The sequence below is a fragment of the Crotalus tigris genome, unplaced genomic scaffold (assembly GCF_016545835.1).
Source record: "Crotalus tigris isolate CLP2741 ecotype Arizona unplaced genomic scaffold, ASM1654583v1 scf7180000023718.2468807, whole genome shotgun sequence".
NCBI lineage: Eukaryota > Metazoa > Chordata > Lepidosauria > Squamata > Viperidae > Crotalus > Crotalus tigris.
The window spans coordinates 442,450-460,326 of record NW_024100137.1 but is presented as its reverse complement, the minus strand read 5'-3'; the positions used below and the strand labels follow the sequence as shown (position 1 = coordinate 460,326).

The 17,877-nt window shown below is 34.7% G+C and overlaps 1 protein-coding gene across 1 annotated transcript in view; it reads right to left on the bottom strand.

Moving 5' to 3' along the window:
• Window positions 1-17,877, bottom strand: part of COL24A1 (collagen type XXIV alpha 1 chain) — a 143,682-nt gene that overhangs the window by 69,240 nt on the left and 56,565 nt on the right. Inside the window, exons 16-25 of the mRNA XM_039321005.1 lie at window positions 15,566-15,619; window positions 15,432-15,476; window positions 14,973-15,026; window positions 12,816-12,869; window positions 10,164-10,217; window positions 7,886-7,949; window positions 5,750-5,868; window positions 4,955-4,999; window positions 1,253-1,306; window positions 609-653 (exon numbers count right to left, since the gene is read on the bottom strand). Of these exons, the coding sequence (XP_039176939.1) occupies window positions 609-653; window positions 1,253-1,306; window positions 4,955-4,999; window positions 5,750-5,868; window positions 7,886-7,949; window positions 10,164-10,217; window positions 12,816-12,869; window positions 14,973-15,026; window positions 15,432-15,476; window positions 15,566-15,619 (588 nt within the window). The remainder of the gene's footprint in view (window positions 1-608; window positions 654-1,252; window positions 1,307-4,954; window positions 5,000-5,749; window positions 5,869-7,885; window positions 7,950-10,163; window positions 10,218-12,815; window positions 12,870-14,972; window positions 15,027-15,431; window positions 15,477-15,565; window positions 15,620-17,877) is intronic.

Genomic DNA, 17,877 nt, shown 5'->3' with positions numbered 1-17,877 from the left:
GCTAAACTATTAGACAGAGCCACAAGCTTTATATAAATGAAAACAAAGTTCAGTCCTTTACTATGTTTTATTTCAATGTCAGTTCCACATCAGTGTTTCTGTAATTTTATAGTATATGCCTCTGTATTTTTATTTCTAGTTACCGGTAGATTTTGCATTTCAAGACAAAATGAAAGACAAAAGAGTATAATAGGATTTTAACAATGGAGATAATAAGATGTACGTCTTAACATAGAATTGTGTTATAATTTTTATGGCGAAAAATGCATTTTACTGAATAGGGTCATATAATGAAAGAAACTAAAACCAATATAAAAAGAGTGTTCCATCCACAATATAGAATTTCCATTGGGCTCATAAACATGCATTTCTTTCTCTCACTTTGCACCGGTAGGGCAAATTATACGAACTCCAATTTCTTATCTGGGAACATTAAGCAGAATATTACTGGGGAGGTTATGGAATTCCACAAAGATTCATTTTATCAGTTGCAGTTGAATTTTGACAGGAATATCAAGCTTCAATTAAATTCATAGCACATCATAACTAAGCAATTATAGAAAAATGAAAACGAATCCATTTAGAAATAGAAAATAGTATATTCTTACTGTTTCACCAGTTTTCCCGAGAACTCCTTGGTCTCCTGTTTCTCCCTGTTGTTTTAAAAATATAAAACTTTATTTTAAATTATATGAAATTTAAATATTTTCCTACAGTATATAGATTACACTGTTTTCTGTACTTTGGCAACAGTTAGAAAAAGTTTATTTACTTCTCTAAAAACTTTTCACATAACATATTAACTCAACTTAAATATTTTTCACTATTTCCTGAAGGGCTGAAATGTCATTTATTGTCTTTTATTTGCTAACAATTTTTGCATTCCTTCACCAGTATTATCTCTGCTTTCCTCTACAACAGGGGTTCCCAACTGGGGGTGCGAGATGATATTCCAGGGGGTGCAAAAACTTGGGTTTAGAAGTTTCAAAATTATAGTGTATATGAATAACTCGTTTTAAACTTTTATAAGGTGTGCGAGAATATATCAAAAGCATTCTAGAGGTGTGGAGTATAAAAAAAGTTGGGAACCACTGCTCCACAATTATGCACAAACTAACTATTTACTCGTACATCGCTCAGAATCCCTCTGTGAGGAAAATAGGTGTTTTCTTATTTTGACAACTATTTGATAAAAATTCAAATTCTTACTATTTTTAATTTAACAAGAGCAAGTATCAGGAATAAGTCCTACCTTCAGGCCTTCTAGTCCTGGTTCACCTGCAAAACCTTTCCTTCCAGGTTTCCCCTATATTCAAACAAAGAAGTCCAGTTTTTTTAAAGCTTTTAAATAAAGGTTTCATTAAATTGCTGACAATTAGAGTTTCATTATGCTTACTGCAACCTATCAAAGTGACTGTGGGCCAAAATATATGCCATCTGTATATGTAAAGTTTGTTAGATTTTTCTTTCAACAAAAACATCTAGAGAAAATTGCAGTTATGTTCATTCTTCATCCATGAAGTATTTTTGTTCATTTCTAATTGCTGAAATGCAAGGACTAAGTATGCATTTGTGTGTCATAGGGCAGAAATTTCAAAAGGAATATCATTTCTCAGAAAAAGACCTGCCTTGTAAAAAAATTTCGTATTCTACCTATCTTGCTCATTAATAAAAAAATAACTGCAGCTACACTTCATGTACAAACTGATTTAATTGTTCTCATACGAAATCTGTTGTGAACAACCCTTGTTTTTGTGTTTCATAATGTTCACTTTATCCTTTTGATGCTACCAAAAAGACACTGTCTAGCAATAATCCTATAATAGTTACTCATGAACATTTTTAAAATAATCTTTTTTACAATTGTTCTAAGCATTCATGCTTGGACCAAATCTGTAACAAATTTAAGATTTCAAAATATGTTTTGGATAAGGCTGAAGAAGTATATGGACCAATCAAAGGAAACTTCTGACAACACAAAATTAAGATATTGGATAATATGCTCTTCAATAATAATCTCCAGAGTTTATACAACTACCTTTCGATTCATTCTTGCTTCGCCTATTTTTCTTTCTTAGCATTTTAAATCTTGTACTTTACTAGCCTTAATTAAAAAAATAAACAATGATTTCAAAACTACTTTTTTAAATTGAAAGTAGTGATCTTTCTCAGTTTATCAGAAAACATAAAAAAAATCACTCAAGGACTATTCGTTACCATTTCAAAGGAAGTGGGTAGAAACTATTATAAAAAGTTTAACTTTTTTGTTTTATATTCTTAATTCGGAAGCTCTATTCATTTAACTGACAACGGAAACAGATGCACATACATGAACTTAGAATTTCCAAAAATAAAACTACTATTAATCTGAAAACAGAACTCACTGAAGGCCAAAGCAGTGAGGGGATCAAACTTCTTTCCAGCTTCACAAGTGAACGTAAATTCATTACAATAAATCAAATCCCATTTCAGCTACTGCTTTGCATTTCTCAAATTCATTCATTTTTCAAAAATACAAATTGTTTTACATTAACTGTAAAAAAAATGCAATGTTTTAATAGGCAATCCTTCTTAGCCACATTTGGAGATGTCAGAAATACAGATTAACTGTAGTCTATATTGAAGTTTTTTAACCTGACAGATGGAAATTCAGCCCCAAATAGGAAACTATACTAAAATGGACTGAAATTCATTTTGTGTCTTTAAGAAAAACTCCCTGTAATGAATTCTTTTTATTTCTTTTAATATTTCTAAGTATTTAGGAACATTTAAGGAGGTAACAATATAAATGAGTGGAGAAACGTAACTCCAGATAAGGAAAACATCTTTTAGATCAGTGGTTCTCAACCTGTGGGTCGGGACCCCATTTGGGGTCGAATGACCATTTCACAGGGGTCGCCAAACAAGGCTGTCCGCCATTTTTTCCCCCTTTTCTTTGGCCACGCCCCTGGCACCCAGTGATGTATAAGTGGTTGGGGGTCACCACAACATGGGGAACTGTATTATGGGGTCACGGCATTAGAAAGGTTGAGAACCACTGTTTTAGATAGATGGAAACTCGGCCCCAAATGAGAAATTATATTAAAATGTGAATATTTTTAACCTGGACTGAAATTCATTTGATGTCTTAAAGAACATTGCTCTGTGATGAATTATCTATATGTCTGTTAATACTTCTAAGTATTTAGGATCATTTAAAATGTAACAATATAAACGAGTGGAGAAAAGTAACTTTAAATAAGAAAAACATCTATTATTTAGTTTTCTAAAATATTGGGGAAAACACACGTAAGAAAAATAAGTAATTCTATGCCAGGGACCCTAAATTCTATATTATAAATAACTGATATACTTTCTGAATAAATTAAAACTCACAACTTTCTTTGAGAAAGAATCTGAGTTCTACTTGAGAGCATTTCGGTCGTGCGCAGGAGGAATGGAAGAGAACTTGAGAAGAATATTGATAATTAATTCAAGTGGAGTAGTTATCTATAAAACGATATGCTTTTTGAAACATTAATGGATGTGAAAGTAGGAGAAGAAGGGTTACCAGTAATACGTAATATTTTTATTAAATGTATATAGAAAGGTAGGAAATCTTAAGAGGAAAACTGGACTGAATATATTTAGTAAAGTAAATAAAAGTAAAATCAGTGAAACTTATAGTTATATTCTATTCTATAACATAGACTAGATATGTTTTCCTGTGAATATTTTAGCTCGGGCTCTCCAACCTTTCTGCTTTGGCAGTCTGCTGGGAGAGGGAGGGGCAGGTGTCTTACACTCGCATGCATAAACATGAATGTGGCCACACATGCACACGCACAAATAGGCCATGAGTGCACCATGCAAACAGAGCTGCAAGCATGCGAGTGAGGCTCTCAGCGACGCCGGTGCCTGTATGAGGCTTGTGGCTCTGCCGCCGCCAGGCTAGTGGCAATGCTACCACTGGCGCGAGGATCATGCCGCAGCCCGCAGCAATGCCACCACCGGCACGAGGCTCACACTGCAGCCCGCCTACTGCTTGCAGCGCTGCTGCCATCAGCACAAGGTTCATGGCGATGCCAACACCAGCATGTGGTGTGCCACCAGCCACCTGCCACTTGCGGTGCTGCCGCCTCCTGTGCATATACTTGGGGCGCTGCCGTCGCCTTCACAACACTTGCGGCTACAGTGGCATGAGGGTGGGTGAGCACGCACACACACACACATATGCACTGCCCAACTACTCCTGCGACCTGGTGGCCAAGAGACCATGTCCTGGTAGTGGGCTGTGGCTATAGGTTGGGGACTTCTGTTTTAGACTACAAACACCAGCAGTCCCAACTTCTAAGATTGAGGAGGTGCAAATTATGGAAGTTAAGCATAACATCAAGTCCTGCAAAAACATCTGATATATTTAAAAAAAAAAGCCAGAACAAGTTGATTTGATATCAGTTTGAAAGAAGCACTTCAAAAAATACTTTACAAAAAGCTTAAACATTAACTTTACAACAGTAATAAGATCCAAAATGCAATGATGTATTTAATTTTTAAAAGAATTCCATATACAATGAAGATGCAATCTTCTACAGTGATTTATATATTGCCTGCAGAAACATTTTTGCAACAAAAATAATTTACATGCCACCTATAATGTGAGAGATAGTTATTGTAATAGCATGTTGAATGAGAGATGCGGGAAGTAGTCGGATAAGGGTCAACTTAGCCTATTGCAGGAATGTGGATGTGGCAAATGTCTCAGAAGGCACCCTCCCTAATTTATTGGGCTTTAAAGATGATGGGAAGGAATGAAATTTCAGATTTGTAAGTTTTTAATGTAACTTTACAATAAATGAGCCATGCTGGCGCAGTGATTAAACTGCAATATTTCAGGCTGACTCTACTCACTGCCAGGAGTTCGATCCTGACCCACTCAAGGTTGACTCAGCCTTCCATCCTTTTCAGTACTTACCCTTGGTCCAGTTACTCCAATTGGCCCAATGGGTCCTTCTTCTCCCTAAAGCAAAAAAAGGACAATCATTTGTTCTTGGATATTGCATTTACTGTAGATATTTTTGTGATGTAAGACTAAACATCTGAATGTATATACTTAAACTTGAAAGATTACAGAATAATGATTAACTCATAAGCATATACTTATATAGGAGTAAATCTCACAGTACGACTTATTTCCTAGTAGTGTCATGCAATATTCTTTGTCATCAGTTAAAATCAGGTTTCCTGCTAATTAAACCTTACATTAATCTTGGATTAGGGCATATGCCGGTTAATTTTTCAATTTTTTTTCATTATTCACCAAGGTGGAAAGAGCCTGCGAAGTAGGGGTAGGATATCACCATTAATATACATGAATTCAAGTCAACATGCATCAGACAGATAAAATATACAAGAATTAATCAAGTAATCTCCCACTAGCAGTAAGTTAAATCACTTCAGACAAAATAAACTTTGCAGTGTACAAAGAAATTGTATAGGACATAAAAAGGTGAGATTCAGTAAAGCATACAACAGATGTGTACATTAGAACAAATCCCTATAAAAAGTTAGCCTAAAAGTAAATAATTTTGAAGTAAAAAAATATTAGTCTAGTTATAGACATGCATCCAGAATTTTTATTTTTCTTATTAATCAAATTTTATAATCCTATTGGATATTTTTTACAATACATGGAAGAAAAATCTTTTTTAATGTAAAGAAAAATTATAGATGGATGGATGGATATAGACTAAAAAAGTGGACAATATACAGCCTTGTCCCACTCCTTTGGCAAACTGGAACCAGTCCATATTGTGTCTTCCTGACCTGTATGTAAGTTTCTCAAGATATTCTGGAGTTCCATTTTCCTGAGTACTTTTACAGCTTGACCTGATTTACATGTGCTTTTATAATCACTGAAACTGACAAAAAATACTTCTGTATTAATCAGCTGAAATGGATTGTTTTTTTTCACTTAATCAAGGAGCTATCCTTTATTCTTTTAATAAATGTCTGAAAAACATAACTGCTACCTCTGTGAAATTTTCCATGGTCACGTGTTCTCTCAGAAGTAAACACCGTGATCTTCAATGGTACTTATTTTCTCAAAGATGTAGCCTCCTCTGAATGGAAATAGCTCTCTGTGACAGTAGTGGCATGAACTGAATTAAATTAAATTAAATTAAATGCTTACCACATAGCAGTGATGGAGGACAGTAGGAAGCTCAGATTACAGCACAATCTAAATAATCTAGATAGCATCTGATCTGTGGATGGGTCTTTTGGCTCCAGCAGAGATTTAAATAGTTTTATACAACTCAGAGTGCATTGACTCAATGTTTGGATATTATAAAATGGAAAAATCAAATCACTTCTTCTGTCCATTTACATTAGAAACTTTATTAGTTCTATTACAAAGTTAACGGGGAACTTAACATAACATTGTGACGCATATGTGCCTCATTTGTAGAAAGAAGTGATTTAGCAGTAATCAAGCTAGAAACATCTTTCTGTTCTTGACTGGTACCCATTCAATAACAAAATCTATATTTCACTGGAGATTATTTAACAAGATTTGGGCACATTCCAACCATTTTAGATCAAATATATTTTATTTCTAGCATTCTTCTATCAGTTTCACCCTAAATATATTTTAAAAGAGGTGAAAGCTGCTTTGCGTAGGTCACAAAAAGTAATAACAGTTGCATGCTTTACAAAATGATTTGTAATTATTGCACAGGTTACTTCTCTTCTTTTCTGATATTTTTAAAATAGGAATAAAATGAAACGCCCTGCTTCAGAAATATTACACAGGACTTTTTGAAAAATTATCTTCTTGGACTGAGAGAAAATGGCTGCCCCAAGGTCATCCAGTTGACTTTGTGCCCAAGGTGGAACTAAATGGTTTCCTGGTTTCTAAATTGGTGCCTTTAACCATTGCACCAAACTGGTTCCCTGGTGTAGAGAACCAGTAGAACAAGCTACCATATCTGTGGACCCACATGCTCAATTCTAATCTGTAGCAGATCTAGGAGTACCCAGATTCCCAGACCTCCCATCATTGTCCTATGTAGAAACATTCTGCAACAAAGCTATCAACACAATGGTGCAATAACATGATTTAAATGAATTACAGTAATCTAACTGTTAAGATATGCAATCATAATACATAAAGTGGTATTTGTTACAAAAGCTGCAAGCTGCCTCATTTTTGATGCTGCTTTTGTGATACAGAATCAGAGACATTACCTGAAAGCACAACTGGAGGGAAACAGATAAAACCCAAATAATCTTTTAGCAGTTAAATAAATTACAGTACATTAGAGGATTGATCATAAAAGAGCTAAACAGTTTCCCAAATGTTCTTTTTTGAATTGGGAATTGGGAAGACAGTGATGGAAAGAAAATGTCATTATGAAGTTGTCTCATTCCCAAGAGTCAATATTTTACATTAGTGTTAATATACAAGGCTCTGTCATGCTTTTCTGGAAGTTAGTTTATATTTTTACAGAAATTCCAGTGGTGAAGAATGAGGAAAAGAAGAGTTTAGCAAGACAGTCTTCCAAGAAAAAAAAGTCAGAAGAAACTCCACAAAACCTCAGTCAGTACGTGACATCTGGGAGCGCTAAAGCTGAACAAATCCAGTTTCAAATGTAAGCCACCAATTTTCTCTAATTAAAGACCATATTCTCCATTCATGAGAGCCAAAATGTTACATAGAAAAGACTCATCCTTGCATCAAATAAAATTTTCAGCTTCCAGCTAAATAATCAGTGTTCTGACTATGATCAACCAGCATAGTGGGACTTGGGAAAGGATATTGAATATTTAGTAGGGAAAAATATGTGTCACATCCAGAATTTTACTTGCTGCATTTAATTACAAAGAATTTATAATAAAGTTTCACATAATCTAACCTTTGGGCCTTCTGGACCGTTTGGACCTGGTACACCAATATCTCCTGGAAAACCCTAGGACCAAATAAATAAACAAAGAAATGGTATTATCATTTTATTCAAGAATTTAAAGAAAAACTGAGATCTTAGATATCCTTTTCTATTTTTTCCCTTTTGTTTAGCTGCAGTGAATATAGTGTGTGTGTGGGAGGGAAATCACCTGTTTTACTATAGAAAAGGATCTAATCAATCTTGAAACGTTCCAGATGCTAACCTGCAGCTTGTCTGAGTGAGAATAATGTATGGGCCACTGAGATTATACATTCCTTTTTTAGCCACTTCTTCCCACTAACTGATAACTAACTATATCAAATATTGCATTTGGATCTCTCATTATGACATCTCTCTATGATTTAGAAAGCACTTCAGTATTAACAAACACCCTAATTGCATTAAACTCTACCTAGGAGATTTTGCTGCTACAGGTACATAAATAAAAGGTTTAAATTTTTCCAAAACCTAAAGTAGAATAATAAAATGAGGCAACTGTGCTATATGGAATCTTCAATCACCAGATGTGTCTTTTTTTTTTTTTAGGGAATATGTCTTATTTCAGAAAATATCCATTATTCCTATAGTATTTGTGATTACTGGACTTTCAGTCTGGCAACCATGTGGCAATAAACTCTTACTTTGGAAACAACAAAGTATTCTAATGAATTCAAATGTTTGTGATATAGGTATATGAAAATCACAACATCTTTATAAATATACATATATGGCATGGTTCCTAAAATCAGTAACCTAGTAATTGCTATGCCTATTGTATAAAAAAATACCTAACACATATTATTGCAACACAATAATTACAAAGCTTGCAACACTTCATCAGAACTTCCAAATATGTCAGTATAAAATACAACATAGTTATAAATGAAACTTTTTTGGAACTTAAAAACACAAGTTAGCTAATGACTCATGTTGAGAGACCTGCACTTCATTACTTCTAACTTTTATTCATATCAAACATCACTTCTCTATATAATTCTAGAGTTCTTTTGTATGTAAAACATATGGCAGAAATCTTCCATACAGTTTATTGTCTTGAGGGGATTCTGTGCTCAATTAGAAATCAAAATGATTTACAGATCAAATGAAGTTCATGTTGAAAACAATAAGTAATGTTTTTTTACTCCAAAAGCATTCTTGAGAGAAAAGCTTCCCAAGGAAACAAAAAGCTTTTCTAGTGCAATAGAGAGACCTCCACACTAAAATTGAAAAATGACTTAAAGACATGTTGTGTTCTATCTGACGAGGGAGTAGTTCCTACAAACAATTTTGGGGCAATTACTATTACCAGAAAGTTTAACAGTAGAACATTTCTAATACTAGAAACATACAGCTGGTTTACAAAACTCATCTGAATTACAAATAATACAAATATTTTTAACTTCAAAAGCATTTTTAAATAGACTCTAAGACAGTCTGGGGATATTTAATTTTTAATGTTTTTGCTACACATAAGCAACTTAGTTCATGAAATAAATCTCGATCTTATATTTACAACTATATTTTTGGATGCATTTTACCAATACCATAACAACAAAAGTGTACTAGATTAGCCAAATTAGCAAATTTCAATAAATATATCCACTTTTCCTGGCAGATACTGAACAATAATCTATTCAGAAAGTGAAGCCAATGAAAACTATTGGATTTCTTATTTTAAAATTATCACATTCCATCCTGGAATTCAAAACAAAGTTCCGAAGAAATTTTCAAGTCAGACTTAGGCCTGTCTGTTTATTCTTTATTACTGATATTTTATTAATCAATTAATGATATTAAAACAGGTTAGTCTTCACTTACTGATTGTCTCATTGAATGAACTTTCAATGTTAGGACAGTGTTAAAAAAAATGCTTTGTGACTAATCATCACATTTGCAATGTTAATGATCACCATTTGTATCCCTTGCAACCAGGGCATCTTTACAAACATTGCAGCATCTCACAATCACATGCCCACCATTTCCATGTTTCACTTGCAACAAGCAAAGTTAATAGAGAAGGCAGAAGTAAAATTATAAAGTTATGATTAATGGTGTTTCACTGAATGGCAATGGTGGCTTGCTTAACCAAAAGGGCAGTGAAATTGTTAAGCCTATTCTAGTCATGTAATGTTCTGCTTACTGACTGCAGCACTTAGTGAAAGACTGGGAAGTTCCAACTTGGTCACTAAGTAAGGACTGCCTGTATGTAAGTTTGAAAAATTGCAGCTTGTCAATTACCTCTGGTCCGGGTGGGCCTGATGGCCCCTGGGGTCCTGGATCTCCCATTTTGCCCTAAAATTAGAACCTGTATTATGAATCCAAGTTTTTCTTAAGAGGTACAGAAAATGAAATTGAATGTTGTAGTAATGTGCCTTTTTAATGTCCAGCATTTGAATCTTGTTTATTTTAATAAGAAAATTCTTTGCCTTTTGGAAATTACTGCTGATTAGTAGAAAAAAATTACACAGAGTATTAGTATTGGGGATAATACATTTAAATAATAATAATAATAATAATGTATTATATTATATTATATTATATTATGTAAATGCTTTTATCGCGTAGGTCATGATTAAATTTACAATCATACACATACAGATGAATTTGAAACCAATTCATTATTTCATATTGCTTGATTAAAATATTCCATAGAAGGTCTGATTATGTGGGCAATAAAAGTTGACCCCAACCTGAAGGCACATGATTAATCAATTTGTTTAAAATTGATTTATAAAAATAAATTTCATACCTTCACCAAAAGAAAATCATGAAATATTTTTTTTTAATGAAAGTTTTTAATTTTTTCCATATAAACATTATTAAAAAAAAATATACAATACAATTTTAAGATAAAATAAACATTATTACGACCTGCGCACTCCCCCCAGGCCGCGTCCACCCTCTCTTAAGACATTCCCTACTTCCCTCCTCTTTCTCACCTCCCATCCTACTCTCTTCCCCTTCCCTTCTCCTCTCACTACCCTACTTCCTCTCTACACTTGCCCACCTCTCATCCCTATCAAACCCATGAACGCAGCATAAGGGGAGTGCCCAGGCCGCACCCCTATAAGCAACCATTATCTATATTACACTTACCCCCCACATTTCCTCCCTCCCACCCCCAACCCCCCTCCCTTCACTTCCCAGAGCAGAATACAGGGTTAATAATTAAAAGAATTTATAATAATAAGAAAAAAGAAAAGAAAAAGAAAAAAAAAGAAAAAAAGAAAAAATAATAATAAAAAAGGAAAAAAAATATCATACTTAACCTTTAACTCCAATAGCCTATAAGACAATTCTCTGTAATATTTACTATAATATTCATTCATAAAATAAGTGAAACTTTTTAGTTCCATACTTTTTCTGAATATAATCTATCCATCTTCTCCATACAGTAATATATCTTTCTTGTGTATGATCCTTTAAATAGGCAGAAATATTAAGGTTGCTTATTGTCTATTTTGTTAAGTGGCTCTGCTATGAAAAAAGTATTAATCTATGTTTAAATATTACATGTGATTACTCTTATAAAACAGAAACATATCTTATTCCAGTACTACATAAACAGTTTAGTTATTAATAATATTGATTTACTGGTTTGTTTGGTGGGTCACATAAAAAAGAAAAAGTAGATCAGAAGTAAAATACAGAAACTCCTTGACTTATGACTGTTCATTTAATGATGGTTCAAACTTATGATGGCTTCAGAAAAATTTATGACCTGTCCTCAAAGTTACAATTATTGCACTACCTGTGAGATCATGTGATCAGAATTCAAGTGCTTGGCAACTGGTTTTCATTTACAACAATTGCAGCGTCTTACAGCCATGTGATTGTGATTTGGGGGAGTCAGATTTGTTTAATAAGTGTGTGATTCACTTTACGACCACAGTGATTTTACTTAGCAACCACAGTGATTTGCTTAATGATGATAGTAATAATAATCAATAAAATCAGGTCCAGTCATTATGACTTGCTTAACAATCCCATCGCTAAGTGATTATGGTAGAATGTAGTCCAGATTCCCAGGAAGTGAATTCGAGAGAATAAGAAATAGCAAAGTTTTGATAATTTGGATGGGAAAAAGAGGGTAAATCAGTCACTACCTACAATAGAAATTTTCAGAGCATACGATAATGCAAGTAGTTTGCTATTAATTTGGGAAGATTGTGTCTATAGAAGACATGTCAAACTCGCAACGTCACATGATGTCGCACAACGTATCAGGACAGTTTCACCATTGCCGGCAATGGGGTGGGCGCAGCTTCCGGATGACACATCCGGCCCGCAGTTTGACACCCCTGGTCTATAGGAACAATTAAGAAAACTGCTTAGAAGTAACTCTGCATGTCCTTCTTGTTTTTTTTTTAAGCCTGACAGCAACCAGAATTCCAGTCCTAATTGAGGACTACCTGTTTTGCCATCACTTTTCATTTATGAAAACTTAGGCAGTAATAGAATTGATTAATGCATAAAACGGAACAAAGGTTTTCGTTGCAAAGCTAAAATGATTTCCTAGGTTCTTCTCCATTTCTTTTATGTATTGTTGTGGTTGTAATAAATGATTTTTTTAAAATGTTTTCCAAATTTTTAACATTCTTTCTAAAAGATGGGTATAGTTGTTTATACATAAATTCAACATAACAGATATTATAACAACCGGAATTTCACAAGTCCTGATTAGGAAAGACATTTGAAAATCCTTATATACACTTAGTTCAACAACTTATAGATTTTAATGCTGTTAGCACTGTGTGTAGTTATTTACATTTCTTTTATGCTATATACCTCATAAGATTCAGTTTGCAATATTTTATATATTCTTGATAATCAATGTGCAAATAAAGTGATTCCAACTAAATATTTAAATCCAAAGCCATTAAAACATACCGAGGGTCCTGGTTTTCCTCTATTTCCTGGAAGCCCTGGCAAACCAACAGCACCCTTTGAAAAAAGAAGAGATAGGAGTTGCTAAAATTAAAATAAAATGAATGGCTGCACTCTGCCACTGAAAACAGAAGAAAGGTAATGCTATTATTTTTTCTAAATAATATTTTTATTCTGTCCTTTCATTTGAAAGCCACAATTCAGGAAAAAAAATTTGCTTTGTTTTTTTTCATAGATACTTTCTGTTACAAATATATGTGAAATCTATATAAAATAAGACGTCGGTATTTCCTTTTTTTAGAGATCCCTTGATAGGGACTAAGCTATTTTAATGAAAACATTTTAAAGCAAAGAAAAATGCTTTAGCTGCTCTTTTGCTCTTACCTAACTCTATTCTGTTAAAGAAACATATATACTGTAGGTTGGAGTAATAAACAGTATGGTACACTACAAGCTGGATTACAGTGCATGATTTCTCTCCCCGCCCCGCCCCCCATTATGTCACTCTTAGAAGAAATGTCCTATCATATTAATCTAACACTGTTTTTCTCTTCGTGTCATGCATCCTGCAGGAGAATCCAGGAGGTACAGATTTTAGATTCCACCATAGTGTACTGTTTCTAAATATACCCGTTTCATCAGAAAAGGAGCAAGATAAGCATATAATAGGAGGTATTATGCAACAGTGATTTACTTCTAATAAATTGATATTTGTAACTGGCTATGTCCCCATAGCAGCTACTTGTGAATGGGCATTTCTTCCTTCAGCAGTATTTTTGCAAGAGTGCCAACAAAAATTCCAAATGTGCCCATCAGGCCAAAAAGACTGAGACTCCTGGGTAATGTAATCATTAATAGCCTGGCTAGGTGACAGTAACCAGAATGTTAAAAGTAGAAGATCCAAGAGATTTCATGTTCTTCTTCTTGATGCTTGATCACCTTTAAAATCTTTGTGGGTCAAGAATTTTAGTGATGATAAGCACCTGTAGGCAAGACAAAAAACAATGGATGGGAACTAATCGAGGAGAAAAGCAACCTGAAACTAAGGAGAAATTTCCTGACAGCAGGAACCATTAACCAATGGAACAGCTTGCCTTCAGAGGTTGTAGGTGCTTCATCACTGGAAGTTCAGACAGCCACCTGTCTGAAATGGTTATAGTGTCTCCTGCTTGACCGGGGGGGGGGATATACTAGAAGACCTCTAAGGTCCCTTCCACTTCTATTCTGATCGATTATATGTATCAGAAAGGTGTCTGTAAGTGTCAAGGTGCTTCAATACGAATCTGAGTCATTCTCTAGTCCTTCTTTTGCTACTCGCTGACATTAAGCAATTTCCAATATCAACCTCGGTTCGTCACTCATTCAGACCTTGCCATCGGCTGATTGGATGCCAGAGCCAGAGTGGGAAAGAGAATGGAGTTATGGCCCTCCTTTCTTCCCTTGCGCTGTGTAACTTACTGGTTTCTGGGAAACAAAGTTAGAAGACACCGGTGGCACTGAAGCGGCTAAAGCCTTCCTAAATTTCATTTCGTTCCCACAGGAGTCATGAGTCCCAGCATTCTGTAAGTTAACCCATTTGACTTTGTTTCAATAATTGGTGCCCTATACATTCTAATTTCACCCAATTGAAGGTTTCAGACACAGTATAGGTTATTATAGCACTCATGAATGAGTAACTTGATGCGACTGAAAGAATGGGACATTGCAGAGTACATACAGGTAGTCCTCGACTTAACAATTCCTTTAGTAACCGTTCAAAGTTACAACGGCACTGAAAAAAGAGATTTATGACCGTTATTCACACGTAAAACCATAGCGGCATCCCCAGGGTCACGTGAACAAAATTTGGATGCTTGGCAAATGGTTCATGTTTATGACGGCTGCAGTGTCCCGGGGTCATATGATCCCTTTTGTGACCTCCTGACTAGCAAAGTCAATGGGGGAAGCCAGATTCACTTAAAAACCGTGTTCCTAACTTAACAGCTGCCATGATTCACTTAACTACTACGGCAAGAAAGGTCATAAAATGGGTCAAAACTCTCTTAACAAATGTCTCACTTAGCAACAGAAATTTTGGGCTCAATTGGGGTCGTGGGTCAAGGACAACTTATACTGTAAAGTTTACATAAACTTTATAAAATGAAGTGCTTTTGAATTTACCTTGTCTCCTGGATACCCCACCTCTCCTTGCTCTCCTGTAATGCCTTGTTCACCCTACAAAGCCATTATATGATATAATTTTACCAACATATTATTATATTACAAAACATTCAAATATATAAGGGAGTTATAAATAGCACATTTTGTAAAGTTTAATGAACACAGAAATAACATGCTTGTTATTATTTTAGAGGCTAATATGTTGTCCTGCTTTCTCTCTCTCTCTCTCTCTCTCTCTCTGCATGTATGTCTGTATGTGTCTATGTATCTATATAAAACCTCAGTGCCTCTAATAATTAGAGCAACTAATGAAACAGATTATTTTAATCATTAAACTATTAGACGTGATCAGTAGGAATCTCACATGAGCAGCTTCTGGCAAATTAAAAAATCAGAAAAAGTTCTTATAGATAAGATTCAAAGTTTTAAAAATATTTATAATGAAACTCTTTAGATCACCTTATCACCTTTCAATCCAGGTTGCCCCATACTACCTGGAAGACCCTATGGAGAACAAAGAAGAACAGCATTTAAGGCTCTTTCCACTGCTTACAGTAGCAACCAGATTTTGTAATAGCTCTCCAATACTTTACCAGAGGTCCAGGAATCCCAGGAAGTCCAGATGGTCCAGCTTTTCCCACAATACCCTAAAATATAATGAATAAACCAGAAGATGTAACGAATAAACTGATGTCTCTTTGCATTATTTTGAGGGGATGCTCTCAAGAGGTTTTGCTTGCTTTTTTTTCCTGATCCATACTGAATAGTCCTAAAGTTAATTTAGAAAAGAATATCTGTTGTTCAGAGTTGAACTGTGGAGTCCTTGGTGGTCTCTGAGCGTGGTTGTTTGCTTGCGTACATTTATTTACCTGACAAGAGAACATCGGTGCTGCCGCTTGAAAAAGCACCTTTGGGAAAGTCATGACCCGGATGACTGAGAATCTCCATAGACATTTAGCTAAACACTTTGGGATGAACACCCTTTGAATGGTGCGGGAATATGAATGCGTTACCAGAAAAACTGCAGACTACAGGAACCATTTGCACTTCAGTTTGAAATGCAGACAACACAGACTCATCCCTAACAGCTTGTGTTCAACAGTGAAGGGACACAGGGCAGAAAACATCCTGCAGAAAGGACAGCTTCACAACACAGTCCTTTCAGCAGTTCCAAGAAGGCTCCACACCCATTTGCACCACTCAGGTAACCCTGACGACAAAGATAAACCTCCAAGTGGCCTCAACAACTTTCTAAAACAGGGGTAGTCAACCTTGGCTCTTTTATGACTCATGGACTTCAACTCCCAGAATTCCTGAGCCAGCTAAGCTCTAAAAGAATGCAAATGACCAACTGTCTGCAAGGAATATCAATCCTTTCATTCCCCTCCATCCAGCCAGAGCTGAAGAAGCTTCTTGGATGAGAAGTGAAACATCTTCAAAGAAAAAACAAGAAAGCCCAGTTGCTCTTGAAAAAGCATCTTTGGGATACTCACCCTCTATATTTGTGCCAAATACAATTTTAGTAATCTTATTTTCTAATTCTCATCCAAGTAATTTATAGATATGTTGAATGACAGTTGACACTTCTTCCAGCTTAATATTAAACCATGAACAATTGCTAATTATGTTTGTCATCTTTTGTACTTAGAACTCCCGGGAAACTTCATAAAATATTTTGCGAAAATGCTTATTACCACAAAAGAATCAGATCTAGCAAGGCTTTGTGAAGATAGCAGCTCAGAAAAAGGCCTTTTGCTACTAGTCTAAATAAAATACCAATGGAACACTGAACATAATTAATTATTTTAATTGTTTGATAAATTTGTCCATATTGTCACGTGTGGTATATTATTCTGATTTATACAAGTCTTGCTGAAACTTATACAACTGTAGTGAGGCGGAAGTCCCTTTATCAGTGGAACAGCTGGCCACAAACCCAGCTTTATAATATGTATGCATTATACCAGACACGCAGCAAGGCACTTCTCAAAATATGGGTTTTAAAAACCTGATCCACTTTTTTATCATAAATTAAATATGCGTGCCATCCATATAATAAATCCCATCCCTCAAGAGACAGGATATTCTTATTTGTTAAGTTGAGCCAATCACTAATCAAGGTTAAAGCCACTGCATCATAATACAATTTTAAATTCGGTGCCTTTAATCCTCCTCTTTCCCGTGTATCCTGCATAATTTTAAATTTAACTCTCGGCTTTTTCCCTGCCCAAATAAATTTATTAATCCCCTTCTGCCATTCTTCCAAATTGGCATCTTTTTTCAAAATCATCTGAAATAAAAAAAGAAACTTTGGAAGTATATTCATTTTAACTGCCGAAATTCTCCCCAACAAAGATAATTGTAATTTTTTCCAATCATTTAAATCCTTTTGCACTTTTACCCATAATATCTCATAATTATTTTTATACAATTTAACATTAGAGGACGTTAAATAAATTCCTAAATATTTGACCTTTCTCACTATTTCAAAACCTGTTAATTTAACTATAATATCCTTTTCCTTCATAGACATATTTTTCGATAATATTTTAGTCTTATTATTATTTACCTTAAACCCAGAAACCTTCCCATACTGACGTAAAATTTCAACCAAATCCCTAACCGAATCTGTCGGTTGAGATAATGTCACAACCAAGTCATCGGCAAAAGCTCTCAACCTATAATCATTCTTATTTATTTTTATTCCCTTTATTCTAGGTGACTCCCGAATTTTAATAAGTAAAATTTCCATGGTTAAAACAAATAACAATGGGGATAAAGGACATCCCTGTCTTGTACCCTTTTCAGTTTTAAATGCTTCTGTTAAACCCCCATTAACTATAATTTGTGCAGATTGCTGTTGATATATTGCCTTAAGGGCAAATAAAAATTTATCCCCAAAATT